At 48.4% G+C, this 13,213-nt stretch overlaps 1 protein-coding gene across 2 annotated transcripts; it reads left to right on the top strand.

Moving 5' to 3' along the window:
* Positions 1-7,083: 7,083 nt before the first annotated feature.
* LOC125509095 (Tetratricopeptide repeat (TPR)-like superfamily protein) lies at positions 7,084-11,679 on the top strand. Of its 2 annotated transcripts, XR_015604682.1 has the most exons (3): positions 7,084-8,575; positions 8,881-10,025; positions 10,212-11,674. XR_015604682.1 is itself a non-coding variant. In XM_087526120.1 (2 exons), the coding sequence occupies exons 1-2, from the start codon at positions 7,130-7,132 to the stop codon at positions 9,685-9,687; spliced, it is 2,253 nt and encodes a 750-aa protein (XP_087382246.1). In that variant the 5' UTR covers positions 7,084-7,129; the 3' UTR covers positions 9,688-11,679. The 2 variants fall into 2 exon arrangements, 1 of the variants encoding a protein (XP_087382246.1); XM_087526120.1 differs by having other exon boundaries at positions 8,881-11,679.
* Positions 11,680-13,213: the final 1,534 nt, after the last annotated feature.

The following is a 13,213-nucleotide window of genomic DNA, read 5'->3' as shown; positions in this document are numbered from 1 at the left end:
GAATAGATAGTCCGCCGAGACCCTTTCCAAAGATTACGTGTAAATCATTGACCATGGCAAGTACGTGATCATTGGTACACATGGCGGGCTTCTTCCGGTGATCTGCCTCGCCTTTGAAATGCTTGCCTTTCTTTAGACATTGATGGTTGGTCGGAAGAAATTGACGATGCCCTAGGTACACATTCTTCCTGCATTTGTCCAGGTATATACTTTCGGTGTCAGCTAAACAATGCGTGCATGCATGATATCCCTTGTTTGTCTGTCCTGAAAGGTTACTGAGAGCAGGCCAATCATTGATGGTTACAAACAACAATGCATGCAGGTCAAATTCCTCATGTCTGTGCTCATCCCACACACGTACACCGTTTCCATTCCACAGCTGTAAAAGTTCTTCAACTAATGGCCTTAGGTACACACCAATGTCGTTGCCGGGTTGCTTGGGGCCTTGGATGAGAACTGGCATCATAATGAACTTCCGCTTCATGCATAGCCAAGGAGGAAGGTTATAAATACATAGAGTCACGGGTCAGGTGTTGTGATTGCTGCTCTGCTCCCCGAAAGGATTAATGCCATCCACGCTTAAACCAAACCATACATTCCTTGCGTCACCTGCAAATTCAGCCCAGTACTTTCTCTCGATTTTTCTCCACTCCGACCCGTCAGCGGGTGCTCTCAACTTCGTGTCTTTCTAACGGTCCTCTCTGTGCCATCGCATCAACTTGGCATGCTCTTTGTTTCTGAACAGACGTTTCAACCATGGTATTATAGGAGCATACCACATCACCTTCACAGGAACCCTCTTCCTGGGGGCTCGCCGTCAACATCACCAGGGTCGTCTCGTCTGATCTTATACCGCAATGCACCACATACCGGGCATGCGTTCAAATACTCGTACGCACCGCGGTAGAGGATGCAGTCATTAGGGCATGCATGTATCTTCTGCACCTCCAATCCTAGAGGGCATACGACCTTCTTTGCTGCTTACGTACTATCGGGCAATTCGTTATCCTTTGGAAGCTTCTTCTTCAATATTTTCAGTAGCTTCTCAAATCCTTTGTCAGGCACACCATTCTCTGCCTTCCACTGCAGCAATTCTAGTACTGTACCGAGCTTTGTGTTGCCATCTTCACAATTGGGGTACAACCCTTTTTTGTGATCCTCTAACATGCGATCGAACTTCGGTTTCTCCTTTTCACTGCACTGTCTCTTTGCATCAACAGTGACCCAGCACAGATCATCATCGGGCACATCGTCGGGTTCCTCTTGATCTTCAGCTTCCCCCGTTGCAGCATCACCGTATTCGAGGGGCACATAGTTGTCATCATCCTCTTCTTCTTCGCTGTCTTCCATCATAACCCCTATTTCTCCGTGCTTGGTCCAAACATTATAGTGTGGCATGAAACCCTTATAAAGCAGGTGGGTGTGAAGGATTTTCCGGTCAGAGTAAGACTTTGTATTCCCACATATAGGGCATGGACAACACATAAAACCATTATGCTTGTTTGCCTCAGCCACTTCGAGAAAATTATGCACACCCTTAATGTACTCGGAGGTGTGTCTATCACCGTACATCCATTGCCGGTTCATCTGCGTGCATTATATATAATTAAGTGTGTCAAAAACCATTATAGAACATCATGAATAGATAAGTGACCAAATTAATAGAAGTTCATCATCACATTAAAACCAGAGTACATACATAGTTCTCGTTGAACAACATATAGCTCTCGAGAGCATCTAATTAAGGCCCTGTTTGGTTCATAAGTCCTAGGACTCTTTTTAGTCCCAACTTATAAGTCCCAAGTCCCTAAAAAGTCCCTACATGTTTGGTTCCTGGGACTTATAAGTCTCTATAAGACCATATTACAACTATAAGTCCCTATAAGTCCCTCCTTGAGAGTCTTATTTCATAAGTCTCAAATGCCCACTTTAAGTCCCTATAAGTCCCTCCTGTTTGGCTTAGATGGGACTTATAGGGACTTATTTAAGTCCCTAGACCAATAAGTCCCTAGAAACAAACACCCTCTAAACCATACATTGGAACTATGTAAAACATTAATGCAACAACAAATGCGATCATAATCGCAACCAAGGTAACAATTGATCCAACGGCATAATGATACCAAGCCTCGGTATGAATGGTATATTTTCTAATCTTTCTAATCTTCAAGCGCATTGCATCCATCTTGATCTTGTGTTCATCGACGACATCCGCAACATGCAAATCCAATATCATCTTCTCCTCCTCAATTTTTTATTTTTTCCTTCAAGTAATTGTTTTCTTCTTCAACTAAATTTAACCTCTCGACAATAGGGTCGGTTGGAATTTCCGGTTCACATACCTCCTAGATAAAAAATCTATGTCACGTTGGTCGGCATAATTTTCATAAACAATAAATGAACCAAATAGTTATAAAAGATAATATATACCACATCCGAATCATATACAGGACGAGGGCCGACGGAGGCGGATACCAAAACCATCGCACTATATAATAACAAACAATAACAAAAGTAAGAAAATGTGATCATAATCGCAACCAAGGTAACAATTGATCTAAATCATACAAGTAAGATTTTTTTTCCTTTTAGAAAGAAGATAAGAACAAGAGGCTCACCACGGTGGTGCCGGCGACGAGATCGGCGTGGGCGATCGACGACGGTGAATACGAGGACGGGACGTGACGGACCGCTAAACCTAGACAAATCTTGAGGAAAATGGAATTTGGAGGTCGAGCTTGGAGAGGAGAAAGCTTAAGTAGTGTGGCTCGGGCATTTCATCGAACACCTCATGTGCATAGGAGGTGAGCTAGAGCACCGCAAACCTCTCCCACGGCCGACCAAAAAAATAGAGCAGTGAGCGGGCAGGGGGTATATATAGGCTTCTTTTTAGTCCCGGTTGGTGGCTAGAATCGGGACAGAAGGCCCCTCTTTGGTCCCGGTTCCCACCATGAACCGGGACCAATGGATGTGGGCCAGGAGCGAGGCCCATTGGTCCTCATTCGTGTCTGGAACCGGGACCAAAGGGTCCAGACGAACCGAGACCAATGCCCCACGAGGCCCGACCGGCCCCCTGGACGCACGAACCAGGACTAATGGACTGGTCAGGCCTGAACCAAAGCCCTGTTTTCTACTAGTGTCAAAGCCATTGGACGGTCAATAGGAGAAGAGAAGGCAACCCCTTGCACACCACAGAAGGGGCAAGCTCACAGGTGGACGCCCACCAGACTTGGAACGAAACGTCAGGTCAAGGGAAGATCACCAATGGCGCGGCATCAGGAGATAGCCTCCTGCCAGACCTGACGAGAGAAAGAGAAGCCGACAAGGATGTGTTGCGTGTCCTCGGTCTCCTGATCACAAAGGACACAACGATACGGGCAAGGAATCCCACGGTATGCGAGGTGGTCGACACTCCGGCACCTGTCCTGGAGCCAGATGAAGATCTTGATATATAGGGAAGCCCACATCTTCCACGTGAGCTTCGAGTGGGGGCGGGGTAGATCCAAGGAGGTCCAACACCAGATGAGCTTGTCTAATAAAGCTAAGAGAGGAATGTGATGAAGTCGGTGCCAAGGATTGACATACAGGACCATCGCATCGGGGCCAAGAGCGCCATGGATGTCCCAAGCCCAAGATCAAAGGTGCAAGCCTTCACAGACCATGCTACTCTTCTGACGTTTACGTGGAACAAGGGCGAAGATGAGGGAGCAAATCGGCCATTATTGCAGGAGACGAGCAGATCCTCACTTATCCTGAGACGTGTTCCTCCCAGAGTAAAAGTTGGAAGAAAGGGGGTGGAATATAAGATAAAAACAATAATTTTAAGAAACCGTGGATATGTTATATGGGGTCTAATCCCCTCACCTAGAAATTTTCACCTCAAAAATGAGCATAGCTCAGATGGCTAGGTTCCTTGTGGTGAAATCAACCCACTGAGTTCAAGTCCTTAGTTGACACAGGTGGTCGTATTTTTCTGGATTTATTCAAGACTTTTTGGTGATATTCATTCCGCGGTATGGCGTGCCCGTCAACTACAAAGTGTTTGTGGCAACTTTATCAAACTTAAGATTTGTTGGCTCAACCTTTTTGATGTGCTCATAGGGACAGGGTGTAAGTGTGTGCCTTCGTAGGGATGATTACGCATGCGTGTATTGAGCGTTTGCATTTGTACTACGTTTAAAAAAAAGAAATTATTGTCTCAAATATTTTTTTGAAGGAAGTTGTGAACTGATCCTAGCTTAGATGGTTAGGTTCTTTGTGCTGGAACCAACTCACTAGGGTTCAAATTCTAAATTTGGCATTGGTGCCCGCATTTTTCAGAATTTATTTCAGGCATTCAATGGAAGGAGACATCCCCGTTGACTATGGAGGTGACTGTGATGACTTCCTTAATGTCAAAATAATGTGTCGGCTCAATCTCGCAGAGGTGCTCATAGGAGAAATATATGTGTGCGTTCATATGGGTGGGTGAATGTATATGATGTATCAGCATCTACTTCTGTATAGTAAATGTTAGAAGGGAATAGAGAAGGAGATTAGCGTAATGGGATGGATGTTGTATTCTGCCTCATAGGCGAGTATATATAGTAGTACAGACTTGGAGGACCAGAAGCCTCTCCTAGAGATAAGTTAGGAGACGGATTGCAAATTTTAAACTATCAAATACATGTAAACCAAATAGAATATCTCTTAACATCCCCCTTAGTTGTAGTGGTAGCATTGCGGACAACAGGAGCGTCGCGGATGGTCAGACTGGAAAGAAGCAGCTGACGGGCCGACATTCCCCCGCAATCGCAACGCGAGCATCGTGGACGGCGTAGCGTTGCCGGCGCTTGAAATGTAGAGGAAGCCGGACGAGTTGCTCAAGCAAGGTGATAACCCTTTGTGCCGTTGTCGAGGTAGCCGAGAGCGTGGGTGGTGTAGTCGTGGTTGAGGTAGCCATGCGAAGAACGCCGTGGTCGAGGTAGCCATGCGAAGAATGTCGTGGTTGATGTCGAGTCGGGGTGGCCGGTGTCGAGAGGAAGTCGCCGTGGAGCCGCGAGCGCAAGGCACCAGGAAGAAGATATTATTGACGAGGCATCACGCCGGGTTTGGCAAGTCCAGGGACATGTCGTGAATGAAGGCACACATCGGTGTTGCTGGCACTGGACATGCGTAGATGGATGAAGTCGATGTTGACGAGGCGCCGCCCAAGGCTTGCCAGCCCCGGAGACACGTCGTGGACAAAGGCACGCGTCGGTGTTGCCAGCATCGGGCATGCGTAGATGGGACCAACACAAGTTATACGCCATGTCGAAGGGGCTATCAAAGAAGGACTCGACAAGGACTGCGGCGCCAATCGGCGTGAGGCGGTGTCGCCTACGGTGGTCGAAGTAGATGAAGTGGTCGGGGAAGACAGCAGTGACGCTGGTGATGAGCTGGTGCTAGACGAAGCCGAAAAGGTGGACGGTGGTGGCTTGGTTAGGAGCGCGGCGACGGTGCTCAAAGTAGGCGACAAAGAACCCAACAGTGTGATGAAGATCGGTGGGACGGTGGCGTTCCCGTGCCTAGGGAGCGGTGCAACACATACCACGTAGAAGTCGACGCGCAGGAACGGCGAAGTGCACCGTAGCGCTACGGCCCGAAGGGGCGACACAGCCACAACGCACGGGTCGGGGCGGCGGTGCGAAGACCTCAGGGCGGTGGCTTTGACCACTTGTCGCGCTTACGGCCTAAAGGGGCAACGCAACGGCGATGCGAGAGTCAGTGCAGCCACAGGGACGACCTCGAGGCGGCGGCGTGGACCGTGTGCCGCGGCGCTACGAGCCGAAGGAGAGATGCAGCGGTGGCGCGGGGTTGGTGCAGTAGCGGGCAGAACCACAGGGCGGCGACACGGCGACAACCCATTGCTCGATTGGTGGAAGGGCGTGTTATACTCGGGGACAGTCATGACGGGACCCGCGGAGGCGCATGCAACCGACTGATCAGGTCACTTCGCGGCGTGGATGGAGCAGATCGTTGCGGGCGGGTGATCAATCCGATCGCACACGAGGTCGAGGGCGCTGCTCGGTGATGATGATGACGTCGCGGACGGTGAAACAGGGTGGTCGAGCAGACCAAGGCGATGACGACTGACGGGGAATGGTGTGCGGACGAGCGCGTCCAGCTCCCAATGCCCGAGCGGCCAACGCAACGCCGACGCCCGAGCGGTTAAGCCTGAGCAGCCAACGCAGCACTGACGCCTAAGCGGCCAGGCCCGCGCGGCCAACGCAGTGCCGTGCCTGAGACGACTATATGGTGGTTGTGGAAACGGTAGCATGCAGGAGTCCTGTTTGGAACGGGGCGGCCACGGCCGACATAGAGCGATTGGCGGGAAGACTCGCGGGCGACGGGCCGGCCGCCGGGTTGAAGAAGAGGCCGGGTGGTCATGCCGGTGTCGGAATAGAGGCGCAGAGTCGACGGCAGTGGCAGGCGACGCAAACCGATCTTAGGTCCGAAAATCAAAAAGAAAAATACCGATTGTGATGATGGTGGGAGAGAGAAAAACCCGAATCAAAAGATCGGGAAGAAGACTCTACGTACGGGCGGTGTGGTCCTCGATGACAATTATGGAAATCGACCTTCCCGGAGGTGGCGCGATGTAGAAGCAGCGGCGGCGACGGTTAGTGGTTGGATTGGGATTAGACTGATACAATGTTATAAGGGAATAGAGATGGATGTTGGTGTAATCAATGGATATGGATGAGTATATATGGGAGTGCAGATTTGGTATGGAGGGTAAAAAGCCTCTCTTAAGATATGATAAGAATGGGATTATAAATCCTAGACTATCAAGTATTCCCTCCGTCTTACTATGTATGGAGGGCAAAAAGCCTCTCTTAAAATATGGTAAGAATGGGATTATAAATCTAGACTATCAAGTATTCCCTCCGTCTTACTATAATGTAAGAAGTTTTTTTGAAGGACGGAGGGAGTATATCTCTAACGGTAAAAAGAGATTTACTAGAGTTTTTTTTAATGGAATCTGCTAGGGTTGCCGTAAGGAGGCTGCATTTTCTTTTGAAAGATGTATACTACTAGAAGGGTCCGCATGTGCGACGCGATCCTAAACGAAACGCACAACACTTCATCAAAATAAAAATAAGAGCAGATGCTCCCTTCGCGCCATCTCCGCGCCGCCGTGCGGCAGAGAAGCCACCGCCCCCCAGCCGCCGGAGAAGTCTGCTCCGGAAAGCTCGACGCCGATGTGATCCGGCGCAACAAGGCCATCACGGTCCACATGCGCGCCGGCCGCGTCGGCGAGGCCGAGCGCCTATTTGACGCCATGCCCCGCCGCTCCACGTCCACCTACAACGCCATGCTTGCCGGGTATGCCTCCAATGGACGCCTCCCTGTGGCGCTCTCCCTCTTCCGTTCCATCCCACGCCCGGACACATTCTCCTACAACACTCTCCTCCATGCGCTGGCAGTCTCATCCTCCCTCACTGGCGCCCGCAGCCTGTTCGACGAAATGCCAGTGAAGGACTCAGTGACATACAACGTCATGATCTCGTCTCATGCCAACCATGGGCTTGTCTCTCTTGCACGGAAGTACTTCGATCTTGCTCCGGAGAAGGATGCTGTCTCATGGAACGGCATGCTTGCTGCTTATGTCCGGAATGGACGGGTTCAAGAAGCAAGGCAGTTGTTTAATTCAAGGACAGAGTGGGATGCCATTTCTTGGAACGCCTTGATGGCTGGGTATGTGCAGTTGGGTCGGATGGCAGAAGCACAGGAGCTTTTCGATAGGATGCCGCAAAGAGATGTTGTTTCCTGGAACACCATGGTGTCAGGTTATGCCAGGGGAGGGGATATGGTGGAGGCAAGAAGGATGTTCGACATGGCACCCGTGCGTGATGTGTTCACATGGACAGCAGTAGTTTCTGGGTATGCTCAAAATGGAATGCTGGAGGATGCCCGGATGGTGTTTGATGCCATGCCTGAGAGGAACCCAGTGTCATGGAATGCAATGGTGGCAGCATATGTCCAGCGGAGGATGATGGAGAAAGCAAAGGAGCTATTTGACATCATGCCCTGCAGGAATGTGGCATCATGGAACACAATGTTGACAGGGTATGCTCAGGCAGGGATGTTGGATGAGGCAAGGGCAGTTTTTGACATGATGCCGCAGAAAGATGCAGTCTCTTGGGCTGCAATATTGGCTGCGTACGCACAAGCTGGTTTCAGTGAGGAAACCCTACAGCTGTTCATCAAAATGGGGCGGTGCGGTGAGTGGGTGAATAGATCAGCATTCGCTTGTTTGTTGAGCACATGTGCTGACATTGCTGCACTCGAGTGTGGAATGCAGCTGCATGGGAGGTTGATTAAAGCTGGGTACGGCTTGGGTAGGTTTGTTGGGAATGCACTCTTAGCTATGTACTTCAAATGTGGAAACATGGAGGATGCTCGAAATGCATTTGAGCAGATGGAGGACAGGGATGCAGTTTCTTGGAATACTGTGATCGCCGGTTATGCACGTCATGGTTTTGGCAAGGAAGCACTTGAGGTGTTTGATATGATGAGAGCAACATCAACCAAGCCAGATGATATTACTCTAGTAAGAATGTTCTTCCTTGAGCTTTGTTTCTAAGACTATTTGTTGGAAAAGGTACTTTATGGGGAATTAGTGCTGCTAACTAACCAATTCGTCTATAGTGATACTTCTGCTCAATTGTGTAGATTTTTTTTATTAGTCAGTAGTATTTTATTAGATCTCCATCAAGTTCACTTGCTTTTGGTAGAGCTTTTACAGCAAAAGTCTTCAGAGAATTGACCTACTTTAGCTAGTCTGTAAGAGTAATGAGCTCATACATTTGTTTCCTTGTGCTCTTCTTAAGCTTTTCAGTTGATTTTGACTTTCAGGTTGGAGTACTTGCAGCTTGTAGTCATTCTGGCTTGGTCGAGAAAGGCATTTCATACTTTTATTCAATGCACCGCGATTTTGGTGTGACAGCGAAGCCTGAACATTATACTTGTATGATAGACTTGCTTGGACGAGCTGGTCGATTAGATGAAGCACAGGGCCTTATGAAGGACATGCCATTTGAGCCAGATGCTACCATGTGGGGTGCATTGCTTGGTGCGAGTAGGATCCACCGCAATTCCGAACTAGGCAAGAGTGCAGCTGAGAAAATATTTGAGTTGGAGCCTGAAAATGCTGGCATGTATGTCTTGCTTTCAAATATATATGCATCTTCTGGCAACTGGCGTGATGTGGGGAAGATGAGAGTTATGATGGAGGATCGTGGTGTGAAAAAAGTGCCTGGATTCAGTTGGATGGAAGTACAAAACAAAGTACACACTTTCTCGGTTGGTGACTGTGTGCACCCCGAAAAGGAAAAGATATATGCTTTCCTGGAAGACCTTGACATGAGGATGAAGAAAGCTGGCTATGTGTCAGCTACAGAAATGGTTTTGCATGATGTGGAGGACGAAGAGAAGGAACACATGCTAAAGTATCATAGCGAGAAGCTTGCTGTTGCTTATGGTATTCTAAATATTCCTATTGGGAGGCCTATCCGAGTGATAAAAAACCTCAGAGTATGCGGAGATTGTCACAATGCTTTCAAGTATATCTCTGCAATTGAGGGCAGGCTGATCATCCTGCGGGATTCTAACCGCTTTCACCACTTCAGAGATGGTTCTTGTTCATGTGGTGATTACTGGTGACTGGAGAGTAGAATCTGGTATGAAGTATTCCTGACGGAATTTACAGTTGACAACAAACAATGACCATGCAATGCGAGATGCAGACACAAATTAATAGGGATTGTGATGACTGGGTCTGGCCATCCATCCACTAGGCCTACTACTGAAGCACTGCTCCAAGGAATATGTTTGTTGGTCTACATATGGCCTTGCATTTCAATCACGTGTGCTGAGATGGGAAGGAGAATCCACAAAGAGTATATTTCCTATCTCATTTGATGGAAGCCTTGATCAATATTAATATGTGAGACAAGATTTTAGCTATGCATGTGTCGGTTGGAAGGACTTTGGACATCAAGGTATGATCCATGATAACTTGCCAACAGCGTAGCATGCCAGTTTAGGTGACCAGTACTGAAAAAACATGTACCGTAATAGTTTCCGTATTTGACCAGTACTGAAAAAACATGTACCGCAATAGTTTCCGTATTTAGTCGATCAAGAACTACAAGTGTTCTCACTACTTTGTTTTGAGCCCTCTACAGGATGAACCCGCAATGGATTATTATTCTGTATCCACTACTAAAGCAGCCATGGAGACATTTTGCTATGTCAGTTCAGTCAGAATAACCATGGCAGGAGAAGGGTATGTTCCATAGTCTTGCGTCACGTGGATAGTTGACGCATTGCTGGCTGAGCTGCAAGAAATATGATCTGAAATGCAAGCAGCAAGGGAGCAGGCCGGCTCAGTTTGTGTTCTCAAGGCGGCGGTTGCCTTCAGTTCATGCCTGGATGGATCTGTGGAATCTGCATTTATATTTCTGCTAATCCAAGTTTTCTTGCTTCCAATAATTCTGCCAAATCAGAAGGTTCGTGTGGAAAAAGAAGGCTGGAAAGAGTTTCGATGCCCAATTTTTTATAGATGGGTTGCAAGATGTTTACCTACGGTAAACAGAAACACGCACACACGCATGCTAGGACACTGGTGACCTAGCTAGCATCGACCATCCATCCTTACCAAGCATACACTAGGAAAAATGGACTTGCAAAAACCCAGTATGGAAATGGACTTCTGTTTTCTTCGTCCACACAAAGGATGGAAATCTAGTACTCAACCATGGATGAATTTTTTTTTGGTCTCTGGTAGTTACCAAATTTTTGGCATACCCATGCACCTTGCCCGTTCTACTTTTTTTTGTCAAGGTAGCCAGACTTTTGGTAGGGCCGATCTGAACTTGAACCAAACACCCCTTCTTCAGAAATGATGGTTGAGTTTGTGCCAATGTGCAAGTCATATTCTGAATTTTGATGTGCAACTTTTTTTGCTTGCATCAGTCCGTCTCAAGAACAGTTCTCCTCATGGCAAGGCAACTCGCTCTTTTAGAAGCTTCAACACATGAAATCGCCTCATCTCTGAGTTTTCTGGGGTGTATTTGGTGTCATCATCACATCACAAATAAAAAGACTGGAACATTCCACAAGAAAGAAACCTCCCTCTGAATCTGAACAATGTTCGTTTGCTCTGAGAGCATCTCCAACAGTTTGTATGTTAGCTCGTTGGTAAAATATGCCATGTCATCAACCAACACCTTAACATACAACATCTCCAATGGGTTGTATCTAGTATGCCCAATAGGATGTGAGATAATAAATAAGGTGTTCTCTCATTTTACATTGGAGCTTATGCAATGGGTGTTGATTCATGTACATACAACATTTCTCTCTTTCCTCATTTATTGCATGACACATCATCAAAAATTCTATGTGGCAAAGTCTACCAACAACTATATTACAATCATTAAAGATGCCCTGAGTAGATGATAGTAACATGTCAAAAGAAGATGGATGCCGACGTCTTGGTGGAGGAAAAGACCAACAATCAACGCCTCAACCCGTGCTCAAGCAAAGGACCAAGTGGTTCGTTTGCTCTGCACAAAAGGGGCACGTGTGAAAGGAAGGAAAGCCAACTGCAATGGCTTCAGGGAGAACTTGTAGAGTTCACAATGAAGCTACCTTATCTTTAGAGATGAGGGGTGGAATCGGTATGCCGACAGTGCAACGAGTGTATTCTGGCCGTGCTCAATTCATCATTCCAAGGATAACTCCAGCACGGATCATCATCAAATGTCCGTGAACATGTTCGGACATCATCAAATGTCTGCAGACACATTCGAGCATGTCATAGACAGCGATAAGGACCGAGATCATCTGACCAAATGTCTAGGACATCGGATTTTGCATTCATCTCTCAAAATTCTTTTACATACAACATGGAAGATGTGCTTCTTGCGATCAAAAGAGGCTTAAACCTCTCGCAACAAGGCGGTGCCAAGATCATCCAGAGCCCCCTCGAGGATCCGCCAGGAGAGTAGGATAGCTGTTTGGTGCCGCAGGCACCATGTTTCCTTTGTTTGCTTCTTCTTCCTTCTTTCCTTGATCTCCGGATCCCCGCCTTGTCATTTTGTCACCTGCTCCCTGCTCAATATCAATGAAACACCAGCCCTGGCTGGCCCTTCAATTTTTTTTCTTTTACATAGAAAAATGTCCTAAAAAAATAAGGTGGAGCTGCCGGCATTGGTAACTTTGTCGTGTTGGTCTGGTGGGTCGTTGGCTTCCGCCTCCAACACGTCGAAGAGGCGGGTGCACTCCGCCTTGTTGACGCAGAGCTGCACACTCACCGTGGATGATTTAGGTGCTATGCACGACCGATGATGCCCGGGTCCGCCACGACCATGGCTGCAACGACATCTTTGAACGCCCGCTCTGCCGAGAGCTAGTTCTCCGCCAGTTGATGCTCATCGAGAGATAGGTTGTACCGCTCCTCCTCCTACAACGCACGGTACACGAACGCCCGTGGCACTTAGGCTCCTCCTTCGCCTCGATCAGAATCCGGTTGTAGTGTTGCTTCGTGTGCAACAGGGTGAACTCGGACTCCAACGCGGGCGCCTACTACTCCTCCCCCGCCTCCTCCATCCGCAAGTCGTCTAAGCTCTGCTCTAGAGAGTTCGGAGGTTGGCCCATCGGAATGTGGGCCTGGCGCTAGGCATCCACGCCCTGGACCTTGGTCGCCATTCCGGTGCAATGCAGTGGTGACAGCCGCCTCCACCTGCCACGAGAGGTCCTGGCCATTGTGACGATGGGCGAGCTGGGATAGTCAGAGAAGGTGATCAGAAGAGTAGGGCTTGGGGTGATGTCGGTCAGATTTAAATAGCCTAGGCAGGCGGAGGGATTTGGTGATCCACACTCACTCATTCCACATGAGGAAGGGCGTGAATCACATGCAAACAAGGCAGGCAGCCATGATCCCAGCTGCCCTGCCCAAGCATGGGGGGTGGCATTGCCTGACAAAGACAAAAGCCGAGGTTTCCTTCATGTGGAGTGCTGGAAGAAGATCATGTGCTCGCGGCGCCCGTAGGCGCATGTGTTGGTTGGTTAGCAAAACAAGCGCCCGTCGTCCAGCGAGGCAGCGAGCCAAACAACCAACAACCTGCGAGAGAGAGACGACACACGGGACAGCGCGGCGCGCACCCGTCCTCTTTCTATTTTC

Source organism: Triticum urartu, chromosome 5A (assembly GCF_056163025.1).
Source record: "Triticum urartu cultivar PI428250 chromosome 5A, HENAU_Tu73, whole genome shotgun sequence".
NCBI lineage: Eukaryota > Viridiplantae > Streptophyta > Magnoliopsida > Poales > Poaceae > Triticum > Triticum urartu.
Note: the sequence above shows the minus strand (reverse complement) of the source record. Positions and strands in the feature narration are given on the sequence as shown.